At 38.4% G+C, this 23,238-nt stretch overlaps 1 protein-coding gene across 1 annotated transcript in view; it reads left to right on the plus strand.

Annotated features, from left to right (window-relative positions):
* Nucleotides 1-23,238, plus strand: part of LOC114573981 (uncharacterized) — a 30,955-nt gene that overhangs the window by 3,666 nt on the left and 4,051 nt on the right. Inside the window, exons 4-22 of the mRNA XM_028606253.1 lie at nucleotides 832-969; nucleotides 1,288-1,439; nucleotides 2,101-2,204; nucleotides 2,293-2,482; nucleotides 3,187-3,309; nucleotides 3,886-4,029; nucleotides 6,194-6,329; nucleotides 8,503-8,653; nucleotides 11,078-11,214; nucleotides 12,038-12,149; nucleotides 14,265-14,328; nucleotides 14,768-14,971; nucleotides 15,181-15,323; nucleotides 15,626-15,744; nucleotides 18,869-18,990; nucleotides 19,095-19,192; nucleotides 20,110-20,246; nucleotides 20,866-20,990; nucleotides 21,137-21,282. Of these exons, the coding sequence (XP_028462054.1) occupies nucleotides 832-969; nucleotides 1,288-1,439; nucleotides 2,101-2,204; nucleotides 2,293-2,482; nucleotides 3,187-3,309; nucleotides 3,886-4,029; nucleotides 6,194-6,329; nucleotides 8,503-8,653; nucleotides 11,078-11,214; nucleotides 12,038-12,149; nucleotides 14,265-14,328; nucleotides 14,768-14,971; nucleotides 15,181-15,323; nucleotides 15,626-15,744; nucleotides 18,869-18,990; nucleotides 19,095-19,192; nucleotides 20,110-20,246; nucleotides 20,866-20,990; nucleotides 21,137-21,282 (2,545 nt within the window). The remainder of the gene's footprint in view (nucleotides 1-831; nucleotides 970-1,287; nucleotides 1,440-2,100; nucleotides 2,205-2,292; nucleotides 2,483-3,186; nucleotides 3,310-3,885; nucleotides 4,030-6,193; nucleotides 6,330-8,502; nucleotides 8,654-11,077; nucleotides 11,215-12,037; nucleotides 12,150-14,264; nucleotides 14,329-14,767; nucleotides 14,972-15,180; nucleotides 15,324-15,625; nucleotides 15,745-18,868; nucleotides 18,991-19,094; nucleotides 19,193-20,109; nucleotides 20,247-20,865; nucleotides 20,991-21,136; nucleotides 21,283-23,238) is intronic.

Consider the following 23,238-nt stretch of genomic DNA (forward strand, 5'->3'; position numbering starts at 1 on the left):
CTTCTTTGAAAATTCCAATCTGGCCTTCCGATTCTTACTACTGATGAGTGGTTTGCATCTTGTGGTATGGCCTCTATATTTCTGCTCTCGAAGTCTTCTTCGAACACTGGATGGTGATACCTTCACCCCTGCACTGTGGAGGTCGTTGGTGATGTCACTTGCTGATCTTTTGAGGGTTTTCTTCACAGCTCTCACAATATTTCTGTCATCAACTACTGTTGTTTTCCTTGGCTGACCTGTTTGACATTAGTTTTTCTTTTTCAGGACATTCCCAATTGTTGTGCTTTCTATGCCCAATGTCTTTCCAATGGCTCTGGTCGATTTTCCTTCTTTTCTCAGTTTGAAAATGGCTTGCTTTTCTCCCATAGACCGCTCTCTGGTCTTCATGTTGGTTTATCCTCTTTAACAGGAAATGCATTCTTTATAGGTTTAAACCAAGGATGAAAACTTAGACTAGTCATGCAGAGCTATTTAATGTTTGAACAATCAACCTCAAAGGCAACATCTGGTCAATGAGAGATATCTTTCAGTCACATGTTCAAATACATTTGCTCACTTGAAAAATGGGTGGGTTCAAACAAACTTATATGTCCTAAGTTGTTTAACACATCTAGATGTAAATACCAGGAAATAAAAGCTGACATTCTGAACTCTTGTCTCATACTCATCTTTTGATCTTAAACCCAAATGTCTTCAGTGAACAATAAAAACAAAGGAATTTGCCTTGCCATTCCAATACTTTTGGATGGGACTGTATATGACAGTAATTGTGAAAAATATAGCATCCACATGCCATTTTATACTTTTACCATTGCCATTTTGAATATGCAGATATGGATCCTGCGCACAATACAGTTGAAGATCTGATGTTGAGGATCTGTCACATGGAAAGTGTAAATCAATCCAAAGGGGTCTGTCTCTACACAGTGGATGGAATGCCTTTGACAGATGATCCCTTCTTCAACACATGTAAGATAGATATGTTTTTTAAACAGTTATTAGGCCTTCAAATAAATAATATATCTTAAGTTTTCAGTGGTTTGTCGTTTGTACATTTTGTGCATACAATTAACTGTTGTGCCAGTCAGTGAAAACAAGTGTATATATAATAGAGAAAAAATACAAAATGGAAATATGTTTGTAATTCTTAACACCACTCTGTGTAGGATTTGATCGAAACAGATACAGTGCATAATTCTCTGTACACTGAGACTGTAGAAGGTCAGCAATGTTTTTTCTGTGCAACAAAATATGGAAAGTGTTTTTTTGTTTGGTTTTCACCTACAGGGTCTTTAAAAGACAGACATATTGAAAATAAGGATGTAATCTATGCCATATTCACGCCAAAGGAGAACCTGACAGCAGCTCCTCACATGCTGACGCGAGAGGTTACTGAAACCTACGGGACTGATAAAGTTCGATGCCACATCATGCTCAAGGTAGGTTTATGAATTTCTTCCCCTTAGATAAGCAGCATCGAAGACTTCTGGATATAATAAAATGGCTATCAGTTGTAAATATTGCTTCTTTTGTCTGAACCGGAGGTGTTAAAGTTGACCTAAATACTTTTATAAAAATAGTTTTCGTCCCTGCTGCTTTTCCTTTTGTAAAAGAAAAAGATGTTAAAAATTTCCATTAAAGCATGGTTTTAGGATGTGGGAATGGCTGAGCCCCTGATAATGTTATTGCTACAATTTTTTTTAGATATTTGTGAATTATCGTGATTAGGTGGTATGGGAAATGTGAACTGTATTGTTTGTTAAACTGTACAACCTGGTGTTTTGTATTCCATTTGCATTGAATTCTGTTATTCATTCAATGTTCTATCCACAGTACCTGTCCATTGTGCTAAACTTTGTACAATGCATCTACTAATTTTTATATAAGGTTAATGTTCAGTTGTGCACTGTTCCTGTCTAAACTTCTGAGATGTAAACTACTTGAAGGACAGCACTTTCTATCCCTTAACTTTCTTCCTTTCTCAGTTTTGCAAGTGAGAATTTCAGGGGTGGTACTGTATAGACTGGTGTACGTACCAAAAATTAAACACATCCACCAGCAGGTGGTGCTATAATTTTCTATTTTGAATATTTGATCTAGGGAGACTTTGAGGTGACGGTGAATTTGGCAAGCGACACAATAGCTAATTTGAAGAACAAGCTCGTCAATGAAAGTGGAATCCCAGGACATGTTCTTCATTACAAGTATGTCAGAATTATTGTTTTGCATGTATAGTATGGCTTTTGATCTAAATAATGATACAGATTGTGATGTGCTTATTCATATTTTCAGAGGGGGACACGGTAGTGGCGACACATTGGAAAGTTGTGGAATCTCAGATGGGTCGACAGCGCACTTCTCCCTGTCCACGTTTCCTGATGACGTTCCAGACCACAACGAATTCTTCATCGATGATGTTGTGCCCTCAGTGCAACAAACCACCAAAGGAATCAGTGTCTTCTTGTCTTCACTTTATATCATTGTAAGCACAGTTTCATGATAGATATATATATATATATATATATATATATATATATATATATATATATATATATAAAATTGTGGATCTATTTTTTTACATAACTGTTTATCCCCCGACCTATTTATTTATTTTGCTGTGTCCAGTTGTTCCCAGCAGAGTCACACATGTATGTCTGAACTGTTTGGGATAAGCCAGTTTTTTCATTACTTATGTTGTCTTTGCCCATTTAAAATGTCGTAACATTTATAGGCTTACTAGCCTGTAGTTAAGATAGTCACTAAGGTAGCCATCCACAGATCCAGTAAATCATTAAGACTCACTGTGCACGTTTAACATTAAAACATATTTTATAATGTCATGCCAACAATTTTTATTTTAATAGCTTATTATTCTATGCATTAAAAATGTATTAACATATTTACTGCCACATATTTATTTATTTCGCACACATGCAGTTCAGACAAACAGCAGAAATCTGGATACAATGCTAAATTAAATGAACTTTGAAGAAAGGTTGTATAAAAGAAAATATATGTTGCTCCTTTGCTCTGTGTATGTGTGTTTTGTTTTATTGGCATCATAATTGACAAACCTTTCAGGAAAAGAACTACAAACTCTTTACATTGTTTAACTCTTTGAGATGCTCTTTCCCCTTTGTGTGTGGACAATGTAGTTTGTAATTGTTTTGATATTTTCCACTTCAGAAAGATATGGGTCTAGAAAAAAATTTAATGGCATACATACGACAACTGACTGGATGTAATCCTCTGGCCCAAAGTTTGCATCAGTTACTCTGGAGGAATGAGGTCATATCCAGGAATCAGAAGGTAAACTATGCAAGATCACTTTCATTACCTTTTTTTTTTTTTTGCATGGACCACTTTTTCAGTGGTGACGTGTAATTAATTTACTCCATTGCAATATTTCAGTACAAATGTTGATGTACTTGTTTTGCACTTGAGTCTTTTCTTTTCATGCCATTTTCTACTTCTACTCTGCTACATTTCAGAGAGAAATATTGTACTTCTTTACTCCACTAAATTCATCTGACTTTACTTTACAAGCTAACACTTTTGCAAAAAAAACACACAAGTACTTTTACTTTTAATACTTTAAGTACATTTTCCTGATGATACTTACATACTTTTACTTAAGGAACAATTTCAATGCAGGACTTCTACTTGTAACAGAGTATTTTTTACAGAGTGGAATTAGTACTTTTTACTTGAGTAAAGGATCCGAATACTTCTTCCAGCACTGATCTTTTTGAAGTGTTTTGAAGGTTTGAGTACATTCACATTAACACTGCATTGTTTTTAAACTGAGGCATCATTCATTTTGTTTCATTGCTTGAAATGTTATTGTCCTCTTCATGTAACAATATTTTTTTTCTTTTCCTGTAGATCGCAGTGGTTGAAGGCTTGTACATGCTCTTTAGAGAGCTTTTGCCAACGCTTGGAACAAAACGTGGAGACAAGATCATTGATGACCTTGATGTCTTTGAGTATTCAACATACTGCTGGGCACACCTCTTATCTGAAGCAAAGGTATTTCTACATTAGTTTGGAGGCAGAATCTAAATTCACAGAGGTTATGAGGCCATTTCCTTTACATGACTGACCATGGGGTGACATTTTGAGCGTCAAACACTTGAAACACTCATTTCCTGCATTCTGATACATTATAATGCACCAATTTATGGTGGAAACATTTTTATTCATGTAAAGTACAATACAGGTGACAATTCAAAATATAAAAATATAATGTAAAGCTGTAAAGGGGCTTTTACTACTAGTTTATTCGGATCAGAGACCTGGGCCGGATCAGAGTAGACTTGATCCCAAGTCCAGTTTGTTTGATTAGTGTGAAAATGATCCATGCCCAAGTCCACTTGAAAAGGTGTTCAGTTCATGTGTTCTCCCGTATGGTTCGCATTCATGAATGTATAATTTAAATGTGCAACGTATATCTTACAAAATATGACCATTCTATTTAACGTTGTGAAGCGGTCACAGTTTTAAACACGTGGTTAATATTCTGAAACGGCTCTACAGGGCTCGACATTAAGGCTTGTCCGGGACAAGTGGATTTTTTGTTGGGCTAGTGGAAGAGAAATTTACTTGCCCCACTCGACAAGTTAAAACTCAAATAAAACAAAATAAAACAGAACTTCACGTTATGTGCCACTCATTACGTCTATGTTACCGATTTGAAACAAATTAATGTTTTCCCCACAATCCAGGGCAGCGGACCGCTAACGTTAGACCCAGCAGCAGTGGGTCAGCGGACCGCTAATGTCGGACGGACTGCTAGCTAGCTGTTCAGCTCGTTCTCTGTAAGCGATGCAGCATAAAAGCACGGCGGAACCAGCAAGCCAACCATCCGGTGTTAGTTAGCTAACGTTAGCTAGCTAACTCTGCCTTAACTTTACCCCGTCGCCACATTGTTCACAGAAAGTGAGCCAAATAAAGCTGTCACTCTTGGAGATAGCAGTGTGCTTTGTGTGGATGAAGCATGAAGTTAATTTGACTCTGCCTCGTAGCGTGTCAACTCCGCTGCTCGTTTGCCCGTCAGTTATCGTTCGTTCTTTTTGTCCACTGAAGTCGATTTACGAGTCGTTTTGTGGAGTTACAAACCGGAAGTTACAAAAAGAACGCAACCGAGGTCGTATATACGACTCGTCAAGTCGTCTGAACTCAGAGGACCCTGAGTTCACTTTCAAAGATGGCTACGTCGTGCATCACACGTAGTAAACATTGTGGTTTTCTACAATTTTAAGCACCTTTGTTGTTGTTGTAACCAAATGAAGAAGTCGTACACATAGCACTGTATACTGCTACCTATAGGCATGTCTCTACAGTCTTATTAGGAGTTAAACATAGTGCTGTATACTGCTACCTATAGACATGTCTCTACAGTCTTATTAGGAGTTAAACATAGTGCTGTATACTGCTACCTATAGACATGTCTCTACAGTCTTATTAGGAGTTAAACATAGTGCTGTATACTGCTACCTATAGACATGTCTCTACAGTCTTATTAGGAGTTAAACATAGTGCTGTATACTGCTACCTATAGACATGTCTCTACAGTCTTATTAGGAGTTAAACATAGCGCTGTATACTGCTACCTATAGGCATGTCTCTACAGTCTTATTAGGAGTTAAATACATATATTATATATATAAATTTTGTGCATGGACAAGTGAAATGTAGATATACTTGTTAAAAGGACAAGTGCCTCAAAAACTTAATGTCGAGCCCTGCACAATATGTTTAGGTTTAGAAAAAGATCACAGATTGGGTAAAAATAAATATGGGATGTAGTTACATACTTGCGTACGTGACTTGAAATATAACAACACTGACTTTTGGTTTCCTAGGTGACATGAACAGCGGTGTCTTGTGTGAAAGTCCTGTGTATGTTTGACTCATCCCTTCTCCCTACACAGACTTTGTCGCTCTTTAAACTAAGTCACCTTACTTTCTATTTTACACCTGTCATAATATCTATGGGCATATAACAACAAATATCAATAGGGGTCATTAAAAGCTGCTCCTCGTAGCTCACAATTACGTGGGTTATCAACTGATTGTTTATTACTTTTGTGGGTATAAGTATGAACACTGAATTGAATGGAATATAGAAGTGTTATAGACTTCCAGTTGAGGGTTACTGCCTAATGCCCCTTGTTTATCCTTTTGTTCATAGAAAGAAACATCAGACCACGAGAACTACGCACCATGTTCTCTGATGTCTGAAGAAGGCAGCCGTTTCTGTGATCCCGTCAATGTACCTGGAATACCAGGTGTTTTTGAAAGAGAAGTTGTACTTCAAAAAATCAAAGGTAAAAGTAAAATGTCTTATGGTTTAAAATTACATGAGCAAACCTTCCTACACATTTCAAACATTTTCCTCAAACAAGTTTATTGCTAATATGTTTGGATGCAGTTTCACTGTAACAAAGTCGAGTACGCCAAGTAAGCCAAGTGAAGCCAAGCCAGCTCATCTAAACGCCTAATATGATAAAGATAACATAACAAAGGTGATTTATAGCTGCAAGCAGCAAGGAACTCTTATCATGCATGCAAATAGGGCTGCTCCCTCTTAGTCGATTAGTCGACTAATCGGTCGTTTTTGTCTTAGTCGACTTAGATTTCTTTAGTCCATTAGTCATGTTTGATGCTTTTTTTCATGCTGAATGACTTATTTCCAAGAAACGTACGAGCACATCTCTGGTAAACACAAGAATTAAAGTGGTGCTTTTGCGTGACTCTTTGCGGAGAAACTCAGATTTACAGATCTGTCGATTAAATCAACTAATCGATTAGTCGATACAATTGAATGAGTGTTAGTCGACAAATAATTTCTTGAATCGAGCACAGCCCTACATGCAAAGTTTCAGGCAGATTGGACTATGTAAAGTTACAACAGCTTCCTGTGTTATGGCAAAACGCACAAGATGGCTGACGCTTTTATCCAAAGCAACTTCCAATTAAGTGCTTTCAACCTTAAAGGTACAAACTCCGGACAGCAAGAAGTAAGTGCAAATACATTAGCTTTAAATAAGCCAAACTACAAAGAGCCACATATAAGTGCATTTGGCTGTCGTGATAAAATAGAATAGAATGCCTTTTATTGTCACTATACACATGTACAATGAGATTTAAAGCAACTCCTTTTCCAGTGCCAACATATACGTAAAAAAACATAACAACATGGAATAAAATAAGTACTGCAAAAAAGGGGGAGAGGAGCACGGTTAGACCCTATATACATATAAAAAAAAAGTGAATTCCACCATTTAGGAGCCATGACAGCAAACAGTCAGGATTTTGTTGAGTGATTAGTTGTCCCTCGCTGTGAGGGGGCAGCATGCAGGTTGGATGATGCAGCCAAGTGCAGTGGGCGGGCTGGGGTGTAGGGATTGACCATGTCCTGGATGTAAGCTGGGCTGGATCCATTCCTGGGCCTGTATGCAAGTACTAGTGTCTTGAATCAGATGCGTGCAGCAACTGGTAACCAGTGAATCAGTGAATTTAAGGTCACAGTAGTCAGAAGATTATACCAATAAAACACAAGACAAATAATATGGATACCGAGACGGATAAAGCCCCTAGGAGTTTGACAAAATGTGGGTAAAATATGTGATAAACATAAAATGAAATATTGCTGAATTTCTGTTGGGTAGGGCTACTGATAGTAAAGTGGAGATATGTCAGAAACGGTTTGAGCAATGTGTGTCCCAAATTTCATGAACAGCAGAGCAACTCTGTCCAAATTAAGGTGTTCTACAGATTGTGGGGGCTCTATGGAGCCTGCTAAACATGCATGGCCCAAATCCCTGGACAGTCTCGCAATGCTCATAGGTTTTGATGTGTGCGCCAAATTTTTGAGTATATAGGGGGCATCAACAATACAGTCTAAGGCTTAAACTAATTAGGGGGCAGTATGGAGCTACCATGCCACACCCAAGCCTTAGCCCCGAAAAAGGGTTTGAACCCTGGGATTGCCACTTGAGGCTAAATTGTTTTGAGCGCTATTGAATGCATTATTCAAACTAATATTCAGGGTCTCCTTTTGTATTAGAGAAAAAAACAAACAAGTTCCTGTTTTCAAGCTGCTGTGAATGTTTGCTTAATTTGGGTACAAACCATGAAACAGTAAATTCCCAGTAATTAAGAAATACTTACACCGATATAGCCTTGGGCTGGCTTTTAACTAATTGTTCCAGATGTATGTGCCACAGAGTTTTTTGTTGAACACTGGATTTGGGATTTATTTAATTGCTGGGTGTAAATGTCTTTGAGACAAAAGGATGGAAGAGCTTCGTCGATGGCCTATGTTCCTATGGGAATCTAAAGGCCTAAGAAGAAATGTCTTTGGTCTTTTGATGAGGTTGACCTGATTGTCACGTCATTCAAATATGAAATATTTTTTCTTTTCCCCTATGTTGTTGGTTAACGGCTGATTATGCGTAATGACGGGTATACTATTTTGACTTTCTCTATTTCTTGAAGATGGCGAGAAGATTCCAAACTGCTCTGAAGTGGTTTTGAGAGAAACGTCCCTCACCAGAGCCACTAACATTGAGAGGATTTTGCTCAGCGTTCATCCGTCAATTAAAACATATCCTCTCTGGATATCTCATGACTGTGTGACTGGTCAGAAGTATGTATTGTCGAATTTCATATTAATGAAAACTGAGACAATTAGAAAATGCACATTTGTGAACAAACAATTGGCATGAACATTCAACATTTAGTACACAGACCTAAACAATAAAATTAAAATATAGGTAATGATGTTTCCAGTAAGTTGTCCAAATTGATCAATATTTAATTTGTTTTACTGATTTTGATTGGTTCTTAGTGTGGGCAATGTAGTAAGCCTATACTAGGTTGGCCGAAAGGGAAAAATGCCCTGCAACTTAAGAAAACACATGCAAATAGACAAAATAGAAGCAAATTAAGAAAACAATTTCATTAATTTGACAACACATGCGCAGCATTCAGCAAACGCGCTGCAAATACACACACCACAAGCAAATACATAAACGCGCTGCAGATAAACACACCACAAGCAAATGCATAAACGCGCTGCAAATAAAGAAATTATGCAAAAAGAAAAGCACACAAACCCCGAAAACAAATTCAGCAAAAAAACGCTGCATCCAGATTACACAACGGAAGTTCTCCAGGCCTCTAGAGGGAGCAGCTAAGTGCAACAGCTTGATTTTGAGAGAGAGAGAGCGAGAGATAGGGAGGGAGGGAGAGAGAGAGAGTCTATGTTTGACATAGGTTTTCTCTCATTTGGTGGGTGTGTCTCTGTTCAGGTCACAGGTGATACTCAATCAGCAGAGACGTCTGTAAACTCATGGTAATAAAACATTTAAAACTGCATCAGCGTTTAACGTTGACATTTGTCTAAGCCATATTACATGAGAGGGTTTAATTTCCAGGTGCATCACTGAAGTGTAGGCCTCCTCAAGTGTAATATTTTGATTATACAGCAAAATAAGTGATCAATCTGTATTCATATTGTTGAGCAATTCACTCTTGAAATACAAAAAACAGACTATAATCCCTCCCTGTTTAGTAAACCAGCCAATTTACCGTGGGATTCATCAAACTGAATAAATCCAGCCTGCACATAAACACAAAACTGCTTTGCTTGCTCCATCGTGTTGTAACTAAGACATCTGCTGAAATAGTTTTTGTATTCATTAGCATGATTGCCGTACTGTTTAGTTCAAAAACATCAAAAGTCGAAGCTCGGGGACGGCACCAGCCGGGAGCATAGACTGTATATTACTAATATATTATGTTATTAATAATAATCATAATAATTATATGAATTTAATATACAGTCTATGGACGGGAGGGCATGAGACGAGAGTTCTCTTTTTACTATGCAGCCATACCCGACTCAAATAAAAAGGCAGAGTGCTCTTTCCCCATGGGGTGGAAAATCAAGCTGTTGCACTTAGCTGCTCCCTCTAGTGGCCTGGAGAACTGACATTGTGTAATCTGGATGCAGCTTTTTTTTGTTGCATTTGTTTTCGGGATTTGTGTGCTTCACTTTTTGCATCATTTCTTTATTTGCAGCGCGTTTGTGTATTTGGTTGTGTTGTGTGTATTTGCAGGTGTTTTCTTAACCCATTCAGACCTGATCACGCATCTGTGTGTGTTTACCTTTAAGACCTGATCACACATCTGTGTGTGTTTACCTTTAAGACCTGATCACACATCTGTGTGTGTTTACCTTTAAGACCTGATCACACATCTGTGTGTGTTTACCTTTAAGACCTGATCACACATCTGCGTCATTTTGAGCGGTGTCGTCTTTTTCAAGGCACATGGCCAATTACTGTATATGTACTGTGATTGGCTGACATATTCTTGGGGTGAGTGGCAGAGATGCATAGGGATTTTGTTATGATTTCTTAGACACTTTTATCCAAAGTCCGATCCAAATAATACAAGAAACAAAATTAACATAAATTAATATGTAATTGTTATGTAAAGGAGAAGTAACCCTCTGTTTTTTTTTTTTTTTTTTTTTTCTATAACTTTGTATCAGTGATGTTCGCTTGTCACTTTGGTACCTCAAAAGTATGAAATAATGAAATAAAAATGGATCTGTACGGATTTTCAAAATATTCTTGATATTTTTTTTTATAGATTTTTTTTTAAAATGCATTTGAAGATTATGGCCAAGCAAGTCGGTCAAGTTGAAAGCCAAAGAATTAAGCTTTCAAATGCTTTTTATTCCATGTTTTTATCTGCTATAAAGCCTGAGAAATTAAGATTTTAGTAGGCTTTGACAAATTTTGACAAATATTTCTGGAAACCCTTAGGTTTTGGGAGGGGGTTACAGAAAAGTACTTAGGCAAAAAAGTCCTTTTTTAGCAGGCGTTTTAGGCCTAAATGGGTTAAGTTGCAGGGCGTTTGCCCTGTCGGCCGCCTAAGTCCTTACCGGATATTTAGATACAATAGTGCACTACTTCACAAACTTTCTTAAAACAGTATTGTTTTCCATCTCACCTTGTGTGTTAATACAGTTCTGACAGTAACCCAATTGATTAAATTACAGCTTTCACATACATACTGAGAAGACATTTGGAGACATGGCAGAGGAATTGAAAACTTTTCCTCAACTTAATGTCACTCCACCACTGCTTCTGAAGGAACTGGGTTTGGATGATGTACGACTGGTTTACCTGAGTAAAGGTACTGCACAAATCTGAATGCCTAACTTCATAAATTTGATGATTCAATAAATATATGACATTTGGCTGAGTAAAAAATCAGCATCCAGAGGCTGTTAGAGGCAGCTGCATCGTAGGTACTAGCAGTTCTGCTTTGGTTAGAGGCAGCTTCAATCAGTGCTCCTGACCAAATATGTCCAACACCCCTTTTACCTAAATAACAGAATAGATATATTATAATGACTCTAAAAATGACATATAAGACCGTTCTATTTAGCATTGTGAAACAGAACTAGTTAGATTTGAGCAACAGAATTGCATGGTTATCGTTAAGGAACAAAACTATATGGTTAGAATTCGGTAACAAAAAACTTGGTTAGGGAAAAGATCAAGCTTGGCTTAAAATGAGTCATGGATGTAACTGCAACATGAACCTAATTGCCTAACCTAAGGCCCCAATCACAATTAAATTCAAAGAGGTCAGAAGATTATATTCCTGGGTACCAAACTAAAACAAAAATGTAGATACCATTTTAATATAGAAACAAACATTGTTCTAACCTGGTTCATTTTTATTGAAGTCTTGCATTGCCAGACCTATCTCCACATTGCAGTACGGTCTGTATTGTTCACCTTTCTTTATACCAATCACAGTCGTCTTGGGGGGGGGGCGATACTTGACCATAAAAAAACACTCTGCAATTGTTGAACTTAATACTTCTGTATTACTTTAATTATTCCTGGCTTCTTTTATGTGAAGAACTACAGAATTCCCCATGTCTCACATTTTGCTTATTCTTTTGTGCTAGTAATGTTATGACTTGCTGTACTTTTGTTTTTGGCAGACAACCTTGGTGTCTATTTGACAAAAAATAAGTTGGAGCCTACAATGATCAAAGTGCATGATTGTCTGGTTGGCAAAACAACAACTATGGATGTGAATGTATTAGCAACAATGTAAGTACTTATTATATTTTTATTTTTTCAAACTAGATAAGAACAAGATATAACTTTGTTCTCATTTTTCTTCTTATTGGAAACACATCTATTAGTCCAGTAAAAATCTCAACAAGTCATAAATTTACTTAAAAACTTAAAGGCATACTATGCAGTTTTTGTTTTTTGTCAAACAGCTACCCCTACAGTCGCTGTGGAGTATTTTTATTTAACATTACTGCCGTAAATACCACTCAAGCAGAGCCATCTCTTCACTCACAGCCTGATTCCCCCCCCCCCCTGTAGGACTGGTCTTATTATCAACTATGGATGAATCAACAACTTTATAAAAACTGACATACAAAGAGAAAGTAACATAGAATGCAAGCAAGTTTACTTGACATGTTGATAAAGTTGTAGTTGGCCTTATTAAAGTCTCCTGCGATTATGTGAACATTGTCGGGGTGGGCCCATTGCTGTTTGTTTATGGTGTTGAGCAGGAAAGAGAGAGCACCGTGTTTGCATTGGCGTTGGGTGGAATATACACAGCCGCGGTGATCACTACTGTTAGCTCTCTCGGTAGAAAAAAAGGTTGGCATAACCTCAAGGTCTGGGGAACAGTGTTTATCTATAATTGTCCTGTTATTACACCAGTTCTCATGCACGTACATACACAGCCCCCTCCTATGCTCTTACTGGAGTCCTCAGTCCTGTCCAGTGGTGGAATGTAACGAAGTACAAATACTTTGTTACTGTGCTTAAGTACATTTTTCACGTAGCTGTACTTTACTTAAGTAGAATCAATAGTGCATACTTTTGACTTTTACTTTGTTATATTTTGCAGCAATTACCTATACTTTCTACTCCACTACATTTCTACAATGTTCCGTTACATTTTTGTTATTTTCTGATCAGTTTTTCCCCCTGGCAAAACGTCTTCCTGACCGTCACATTTGTCTCACCAGTGAAGTTTGGTTGCCATGGCATAGATACTATAAATATGGGGCACCACCGATCCTTCATCGGCTTCCAAGCCGGCTCCGGTGCGCCAGAGCCCGGGCGCAGCGCCGCTGACCCTCGGTAATACAGCCTCCGGTAAAAGTGAAAATGAAATTTGTTTTATTCCCGTTTTTAAATCATAGTTGCCATCTATTTCTCTGCACAGCATCGTTTACTTCTCCGCTAGGCTACGTAAGATGCGTTCATATCTTATTTATTTGGCTGGACCTCTTCCGCCTCCCCATTTCCGTTGCTTCACACACTTTCTTTGCTTATGGTTAAAGAAAATAAAACAGTCTTAAAATATATCCATGAATAAAACCAACAACATTCCAATTCTAACAACATATTTCCATTTTGTGCTTGTTAGGATAGGAACTTTTTTTTAAAGCCAGGACTTGTTTGTGGTAGTGGACAGTATGGATACTGTTGAAGCTCAGCATCAAAATAACTGAACAACCCCTTTGTAAATCACGGATCGCTAGACACCGGTCCCTCACTGACCAAGGTGCAAAATGACGAACTAACCAACTTTTTTTTCCTATTCGCATATTACCAGTTAAAGTGGTGGAGATGGCTTGTGTGCAATGCTAGCCTTAGCATAACACCGGACCTGCCGCCCCGCTATTCCTCTCCCTCCTCCGTCTGTGCCACCTCCTACACCCGACAACAATCCATGGAGAGCCCTGCGGTCTCGCTATGTTGTCTGGGATGTTGTGCGCACAATGAAAGACACTCAAAATAGATATCTGGTGTTGGTCACCGATCCGTAACGGATGTTCGCAGAACAGATAGGGGCAATTTGTGATTCTCGCAAGATTTTGGTGGGGCTCCAACTCCCAAACCTGCATTTCTGGTTTGGCCAGCGGCATACCCCCCTGCTTTGCTATCGGCAAGATTCACCCTACTAGTTTGTTTACCATTGAAATTACTTTGAAGCTGTTATATTAAGGTACAAATCTTGCATAGTGTGCCTTTAAGGACATAGAGATATAATAGAAATGTACAGTAGGAGTCATTTGTTAAGAATACCAGTCAGAAGAATGCCACAACTAACGCCATCTCATTTGTTTTCAATGCATATTAGTGTAATATTTTCAGTGTACATTTTTGATGAAATTCTTAATTTTTGTACAGAACTGGTGACCATAGGGATGACTCTTCATTTGCCACAACCAGGACTCCAAAAGAGGCTATACTGGTAATATCCATTCTCCACTAAACAGCAAATACACCCAAACAAATCTGGCTCAGTGTGTGCTACGCAGTGCACTGAGTGAAACAACTATACAAAGACATGTCATTGTGGTCCACTCTCATTTCTAAATGTCACACTGATGTACTGAGTGCAATCAGATATTGAACAGGAGCTCTGTAGGTTAGTCTGCTTACATCATGCATCAGCAAATGTAAAAAGTCAGAAGTCCTGCAGCTTTCAACTGTGGTCAAAGACCTCTAGTTCTAAGCTGATAACATTAACTAGACTTAACAGATGCTGGAAGAGAGACACCATCCAATCGTTTTTTGTCAGATAGTGCTCTTTCAGGATCCCTATGAAGTATATATTCAAGTTGTGCTTCATTCTTGTATGAGAAACTAACACACATTTTTGTATCCCTTCTTGACTTTAATTTCATCAGGTCATGGTAGATACAAGTTCATCCATGGAAGAGAATTGCTATGGAAGTGTGGACATACAGAAAATCCATGCTGTTAAAGAGCTTTTTGACAACTTTGCAACACGGACCATGGCTTATGACTTTCATCATATCATTGGCCTTGTGAAGTTTGACTCTACAGTGGAAACTCTCCACACATTTACGGAATCACTTGAGAAGTTCAAGGTAAATTCAATACATTGCACATTGCAAAACCCTGATCAACATTTATTATATCAGATCCTTGTTCATTTATGTACTGTACGTGCTGTACTGAAGGTTGTGATCGGTTCTTTCTTTGTGTGTCATAGAACATGGGCTCCTGTGCCATGTAACAATATGTTGTGAAACCTAAATAATAAATAAATAAACCGTTATTTTTTTTACTTTTCCAGGAACAAGTGCGCACCCTTGAGGCGAACGGACAAACTAAGCTGTACGATGCCCTGCAACATGGAATTCTTGAGTTGGACAAAGCAAAGAAGTTTCTAGACTGTAAATTTCGGATTCTTTGCCTCACCGATGGAAATGATGTTGGGTAATTCTTTCTCTATGCTAGTTTCCAATGATACCTTTGCTAACACGAGGCATCGGTCAATGTAAATATTCTGTCTCAATCAGCTCTTCATTTAAAAATCCATCATAGTGAGGACATTTCTGCATTGTGGGGATATTTTGTCCAGACAAACTATTTTAAAGAACTGTTTGAAAGTTAATACTTGGTTTTAAGGTCAAGCTTAGAATTAGGTTTAGCTTCATGTTAAAATCTGTGTGTGTCACTTAGTTTGTCATGTTGCTTTTTAATATGAAAAAAGATTGAGAATTATTCTTTGTGCGTAGGTCTTTAAACAAGCCCGATGTTGTTGCTGCCAACCTGATAAAATCCAACATCATTGTGGATTCAATTCTTCTTGGAAAAGTGGAGAACAATATTCTCTGTGGAATCAGCAATGCAACAGGTACAGCATGAAAGCAGCAGTTGGTACATATCAAGCCTTGGTATGCCTTAGCATTGTTACAGCAAAGTATGATTATGGAACCTGGGTCTAATTAAAAGCTTATTAGATAATTTCCTAGAAACGTTGCTGTCTGTTAAAGCTGTGGTAGAAACTTTATTTTTGGCATTGTTGGGCAAAAGTTCCAAAGAAAAGTTTCAAAGTGTTGCAGGACACCAAGTTTTTGGTTTGAATCGTTGCATTCTGAGCTGGTTGGTACATTGCTACCGGACAGTCCGAAATTCAAAGAGAATGCTGGTACGTATACACTGTGTACTATCAAACTTAAATTAATATATAATATAAGCTTTATTTCAGACCCATGGGGATTCATATCACAATAAAAAAAACACACAGGGTAAAACATAAGAATACATAGATACAAAGCCTTCCACAATGTTCAATATCTAACATACAGACATGTTGACCAATGGTTCCACAGTCTGGAAGAAAATCTGACAGTACTGCGTACAGGGTTAGCAAAAACAGCAATTAAGTCATTTTCTGACTCAGACACCCTACAAATAAATCTATACATCAGGTTACGTAAAACAGCAGAGCAGGTAGGTACCCCGACACTGACAAACATATGGCTTGCAGTGGAGCTTGTTGGAGCTCTCAGCAGCAGCCTCATACTGTCATTATAAGCCATTATGAGTTTTATAATACTGCCTTGCTTGTAATGACACCACAGGTAGGCAGAATTCAAAGGTGTACAATACGCTTTAAAGAGTGAGATCTTCACAGGTACAGAGCACATGCTGAACTTACGAAACAGCATGTTCGCTTGAGCATACAACTTCCGACGCTGCCTATAGATATCCTTATCATCAGACAGGTCATTTGTAATAAAATGACCCAAATACTCACTGCACACCCTAAGGACAGTGCCAGACAGATGGAAGTCAGGTAAGGTTGACTGTCTGTCTTCTCTACTTCTGAAAATCATGATCTTGTTCTTTTTAGCATTGTATTTTATTTCAAAATCAGCACCATACTGTGTGCATATTCTCAGAAGCTGTAGTAGACCAGCACTATATGGGCTAAAAATGACCAAATCATATTTATTTCCATTTTATTAATCAATTTAATCAGTTGATGAAATATTTGCCTTTGACTTGTTAAGTTAGTGGAGGCAATGGTTTCACATTGTGCTTTAAAGGGTTTAAATAATACTTTAGTCCTAAATTACTTAATTGTCACTGAATGTACATTGCTTGCAATAAAAACGATGTCAGATTTTATCCCTCTCCTTCCGCTATCTCATCTATCTATTTTGCATCGTCACTTATTCTGCGTGGCCCAAGACAATTGTGATTGGATTAAACAAGCTAAAGCTGGGGCTTAGCCCGGCTCCATTAAAATAAAGTTAATGCAATACAAAATGGCGATTGGCCTGCCAAGCTTGTTAATAGCAGAGTATGTTCATTTCAGCTGCCCAGTTTGTAGAGGTTAGTTAGATGGCACCAACATTAACATTGTTAAGTGTCACAACCATGTTTGGTTAGGGACTACCACAGAGTTGTCAATTGTTATAGTCAGGTCTTGGGTAGGAAAGCCCTTTCCTGGAAGGAAAAAGAGCTCAGTCTTGTCAAGGTTGAGTTTCAGATCAGTGACAGCAAGGAGGGGCAGGTTCTGGTGAGTGGCCAGCCTTGAAGCCAGACTGGTGGGGATCAGGAAGGTTGTTCTGGTGGAGATAAGTAGAGAGTTGATTATAAATGGCACGCTCAAGAGTTTTGAATAGAAATGGAAGAAGGGAGACGGGTCTGTAGTTATTTACCTCAGACGAGTCCAGTGTTGAGTTTTTGAGTAGTGGGGTCACTCTTGTCTCTTTGAGGGTGTCGGGGAAACAACCAGTTGACAAGAAGATGTTAATGAGATGGGTGAGGAAAGGAAGAAGGTCAGGAGCAATAGACTGGAGAGTTGTGTGAAACGGGTGGGATAGGTAAGAGAGGTTGGGTTGCGGAAATGTTGCGAACCTATGCAAGGTTTTCAGTATCTCTGATAGGATACATGGACAGAAATGGAGAAGCAGCACATTTACAGATAAAGACACTTAGCAGTGCAAGTAAGATATTAGATATCAAGAAGATATCAAGCCCACTTAATTTTCCACTTAATTTTCCACTTAGCCTCCCACGAAGACTTCTGCGTAGACTCCTTTGTCTTTGTCCTTCGAGTCTTCGTCCGATGAAACTGCCGCTTCACACAAATAATTAAATACAAGGAGGTGATTGGTGTTGGCTACAGGTAGGGAGGCCCCAACCCAGCTAATCACTCAACAAAAAAATTGAACAGTCATTAAGCACCACTCCACACTTCAAATTAAGCTAGTTTTATTATAACGGTTTCAGTCATTTTAAGTAAGACCACAAAATTCTGGCAAAAAAACACAGCAAATCCACAAAACACACAGCAGAAGTAGAAAGAATAGCAGAACCCATAGTAAAAGCAGCAAAGACAAGAGGCAAGCAACAAAAGCAGCAAAACCAAGTAGCAAACAGCAAAAGGCAGCAGAATGAGCAGAATGAGCAAAATCAGCGGAAAATACACAGTCAATTTAACCATAAGGCAGCAGATCCAATGACAGGGGGCATAGAAGCCTAATAAAATAAGTACTTATCTTAATATCTAGCTGTCTAGTAGTAAGTCTTCTCAGAAGTCAAATGCACATCTCACACAGAGCCCTGTTTGAGATGCTGGTCTCTGGATGAGACAAAGTTTAGGGGAACGGCTGTACGCTGCTCTACATCGGAGGTGGAAATAGAAATACATGGAGCGCGGACACAGTGTCTCCTTTCCATTATGATTACCTGAAGCTGCACAGACCACAGTAGCCAAGCTGCTCATCTCTATTTTTACGGAGAGAGTGGACACAAAGTGACACTCTGGTCTGCTTTAGAGCTCCGTGTGTAGACGTCATGTCACGGTAACAAAATCATTATTGTTGTGCACCTGCACTTTGTGTTGCCTACATTTAAAATTACATTCGGGGCTACAGTCAAAACATTAAAAAAATTACGTGGCGACGCCTATGTGCCAGACTAGTGGTAAATTAACTTTTTTTTTAAATCTATATTGCTTTCAGGGGGTTGCTGTTTCAAACCAGAGACAAGCAAAGATGGTCTGAAGCTTTTTGAGATCGAGACTGTTCTCTCTTTGGAGTTGAGGAAACCCAAGAACAAAGCTGACCCATCTTCCATCACTACAGTGAGTGCATCAATGGAGTGCTCTGAGAATTAAACACCATCGCAGTAATGACTTTCGAACATTGTAATGATGTGCTTGTTAATTTCCCACTTTGTATTTTTCAGAGTTTTTTAACAACCATCTCTGCTACTCATGGGTATGATGAATTTCCAGAGACCGTCTTACCAAGTCAGATGAGCAGTAAAGTGACAGTAACAGAGAGGTAAGCAACAGAACGTTCTTGTATAGTTTGGCTTCCTTATCAGCAATCATGTCAGGCCCACTTTTTTAAGTGGTCACATGGAACAGACATGTAAACAAATAAACATTGAAATCAAGCATTAACTAATAAGGAAGATACTGCTTTGAAATTTGTAGAATTGTTCAGTGTTCATAGATTTCACTGTAAGAAAATGTAATCCTTTGTTTTTCTGTTCTTTTCGTCAACCTCCAAAAAAATAGCATTTACAATGTTCATTTATAATTTTTTAAGAAAGGAACCTTTTGATTTTTCATTTAACTGTTATTTTCTTGAATTTAGGGTCAGTAGTTGATTATTTTGACACTCTGCCTCAAACCCAGTCATAAAGCTTCAGACACTTACACCTGAAAAGCTGCTCTATTGCAGTTTTACAGATCCAGGAAAGTTGTATGTATTACTTATCTTTCTTTATCTTATTTGTACATATTACTTATCTTTTATATTATACTTGATGTACGTGTTCTTATTACACAATGGGTCGGAGATAAATGTATTTTCAATTGCTCTGTATGTCTGGCACATATTGCAGAATTGACAATAAAGTTGACTTGACTTGAAGAATGTTGATCATAAAAGGTGGAAAACACTGGCCAAAACCTTATTTATTTAGCCATGAAAGCATTATGGCAGCCTTATTGTAGCCAGGTTAACTTATGATTCAAGCCACACCTTGAGAAACATGTCTGTCTTGCATATTATACATTGCAACCCAATGAATTTGGAATAAAGTTATTATTTTGTAATTATTGGGTACATATTCAAAATATCTATTGAGTACAATAAAATAGTTATGGAAGAACAATGCCAGAAACCAAATGAGAGTTATTCATTGAAAATCTTTGACAGAGGACCACAAAAAATCTAATCTTTCACACTAGTGCTCTGAAAAAGAAGATGCGGGATGCCAAAATTGGGAAATTGATGGAAAAGGACAAACGTATCCTGGAGGAGCTGAGGAGCCTGCATTGTGACCCACACCCCTACTTTACTATCCTCCCATCAGAATCTGACTTCAGTAAGTGGCAAGGATTTTATTATAAATATTGAGTTTTAAGCAGGTTTTTTTGAGTAAATACCCCAACACTGCTTATCAATCATCAAATCACAGATCAGATTCTGACAGCTGTTGCATCTCTCACCAAACCAACAATAAAAGCATATAACAAAGTGAGCTGTGTTAAACCAAAGTGCACACTTTACAACTCCTAAGTGTGTAGCTGAGGAACTTTTAGCTTTAGAAAAATGAGTGACCATTTGTACCATTTAAGCCTGCCCAGGTCAGTTGATTCCTTCTTTGGGAATAGAAGTTCCAACACTGTCCATGTATTCTGCAGTTTGAGAACAATCCAGCTAAAGGTTCATCCACACCTGATAGGTTCATTGTGTAAAGTGAAAAGTGCCCATGAGCTTTTGCACTAGTGAGTCCAGTAAACAACTTGAGGTAAAAATAACTACTGCTTTGCAAGTACTTGTTTCCATCCTTTTTCCCATATAATGCATTCAAATCTTTTTTAATACACTTATCATGTTCAGCATAATGTGTACAGCCTCTTCTCATATGTCAACAGTCAATTCGTTTAGAGCAATATTGGATAAAGGGCAACATGTCAATTTTGCAATCTCAAACTTTTCAGCATTCTGGAAGATTCTAATGGATGGACCTCCTGACACAGCTTATGAGAAAGGAGCCTTTGAGTTGTTCTGCCAGTTTGGTCCCGACTACCCAGTGAAGCCTCCACTTGTTCGCTTTGTCACACGTGTATCCTGCCAAATAAGCCAACAGCTTCAGTAGTCTAAACAATGGCAAAGCATTGCTTCATAGACAAATAAAATTGCCTGAATTGAAATAATTGTAGAAAATGTATGTTCTTTAAATGCATTGTCATTTTCTTAACATGAACAAAGGTGTACCACTGTAATATCAACAGTGTTGGGCGTATCTGCCACAACATATTTGACCGGAACTACAATGCCCAAATCACCATGAGAGATATCCTCAATGCTGTATATGGACTGCTCATCATCCCTGAGCCTGACGATCCACTGGACAGGTTAGATTCAAGACCCCACACACTCATAATACACCAATACTGTACATGCCCCTATGTTAGTTTTAATCATATTCCAAGAACTGAGTTGGCATTTGTTTTTATTTATTAATCTGCTCTACCAACCTATTCACAGCATCAAACCCCATCTTACATTGTTTGCTACTTCCACCAAGGAGGTTATGTTTTTCGGCTTGGTTTGTCCGTTTGTTTATTGGTTGGTTGCTTTGTCTGTCTGTCAGCAGGACTGCAGAAAAACTACTTACCTGAATTTCATGAAACTAGGTGGAAGGGTGAAACATTGGCCTTGGAAGAACCCATTATATTTTGGGGCAGAGCTGAATCACAGGGCAAATACATAAATCATTTTTTACTTTTGTTAACATTGCCACATAGGGCGTTTGTGCTGCCTTCACATGGTGTTAAATGATTGAAAAATGATTATCGATCACATTTCAATGCTCTTCGTTGTCACTCAAATAATGGAAACTGCTATCAACGTGTTGTTTAAACAATCTGAACAACAACATGTATGACTTGAATGCTCGTGAACACACCAAAGTCGCAAGAACAACTTTCCAACTTGGGAAATGGGACCATCCGAGGCCTTTGTGGAGGACTGCAGTCTCCATTTCTAGTTGGGTGTTTGTTTTTGTTTTTTAGCTGAACCCTGAAATCCTACGTGAACAAAGTAATACACAAATAAGCGTAACACTTCACATTACTTTAAATACATTATATTGGTGAAAACTTTATCACAAACTTCATGTGGGCAAGAAAAACAATCAGCGGTGGGGCTGGAGGGCTTCATAAGCTCTCTCTTTAACTTAATATTCATTCAGTTTATGTTTTGTGATCTTAATAGGCTAATTGTATGCTTTTAATAATGTATGCATGTCCAAAGAAGAGACATACAGGCCTCTAGTTTCACAGTGGTAAAGGTTGGGGATTCCAGAACCGTGTGTGTAAATAGAACCTCACATTTACTCTTGTCCACACCACCGTGCTAGGTGTGTCAATACAGATGGGAGTGTATAACAGGTGTGTGTGTGTGTGTATGTGTGTGTGTGTGTGTGTGTGTGTGTGTGTGTGTGTGTGTGTGTGTGTGTGTGTGTGTGTGTGTGTGTGTGTGTGTGTAAATAGCACAGACTCACTGTTGAGTTGCTACAACTGAATGTACACTCACCTAAAGGATTATTAAGAACACCATACTAATACTGTGTTTGACCATATCCTAAAAATATGGGCCAACATTTCTAAAGAATGCTTCCAGCACCTTGTTGAATCAATGACACAAAGAATTAAGGCAGTTCTGAAGGCGAAAGGGATCCCCCACACCATTACACCCCCACCACCACCAGCCTGCCCAGTGGTAACAAGGCATGACGGATCCATGTTCTCATTCTGTTTACGCCAAATTCTGACTCTACCATCTGAATGTCTCAACAGAAATCGAGACATATCAGACCTGGCAATATTTTTCAGTCTTCAACTGTCCAATTTTGGTTAGCTCGTGCAAATTGTAGCCTCATTTTCCTATTTTTAGGTGGGGTCTTCTGCTGGTGTAGCCCATCCGCCTCAAGGTTGTGCATTTTTTGTGGCTTCACAAATGCTTTGCTGCATACCTCGGTTGTAACAAGTGGTTATTTGAGTCAAAGTTGATCTTCTATCAGCTTGAATCAGTCAGCCCCTTCTCTTCTGACCTCTAGCGTCAACAAGGCATTTTTGCCACCCAGGCCTGCAGCATACTGGATGTTTTTCCTTTTTCAGACTATTATTTGTAAACCCTAGAAATGGTTGTGTGTGAAAATCCCAGTAATTGAGCAGATTGGGAAATACTCAGACCAAGCCCGTCAGGCACCAACAACCATGCCACGCTCAAAGTTGCTTAGATCACCTTTCTTTCCCATTCTGACGTTCAGTTTGGAGATCAGGAAATTGTCTAGACCTGGACCACAC

This window comes from Perca flavescens, chromosome 19, assembly GCF_004354835.1.
Source record: "Perca flavescens isolate YP-PL-M2 chromosome 19, PFLA_1.0, whole genome shotgun sequence".
Lineage (NCBI taxonomy): Eukaryota > Metazoa > Chordata > Actinopteri > Perciformes > Percidae > Perca > Perca flavescens.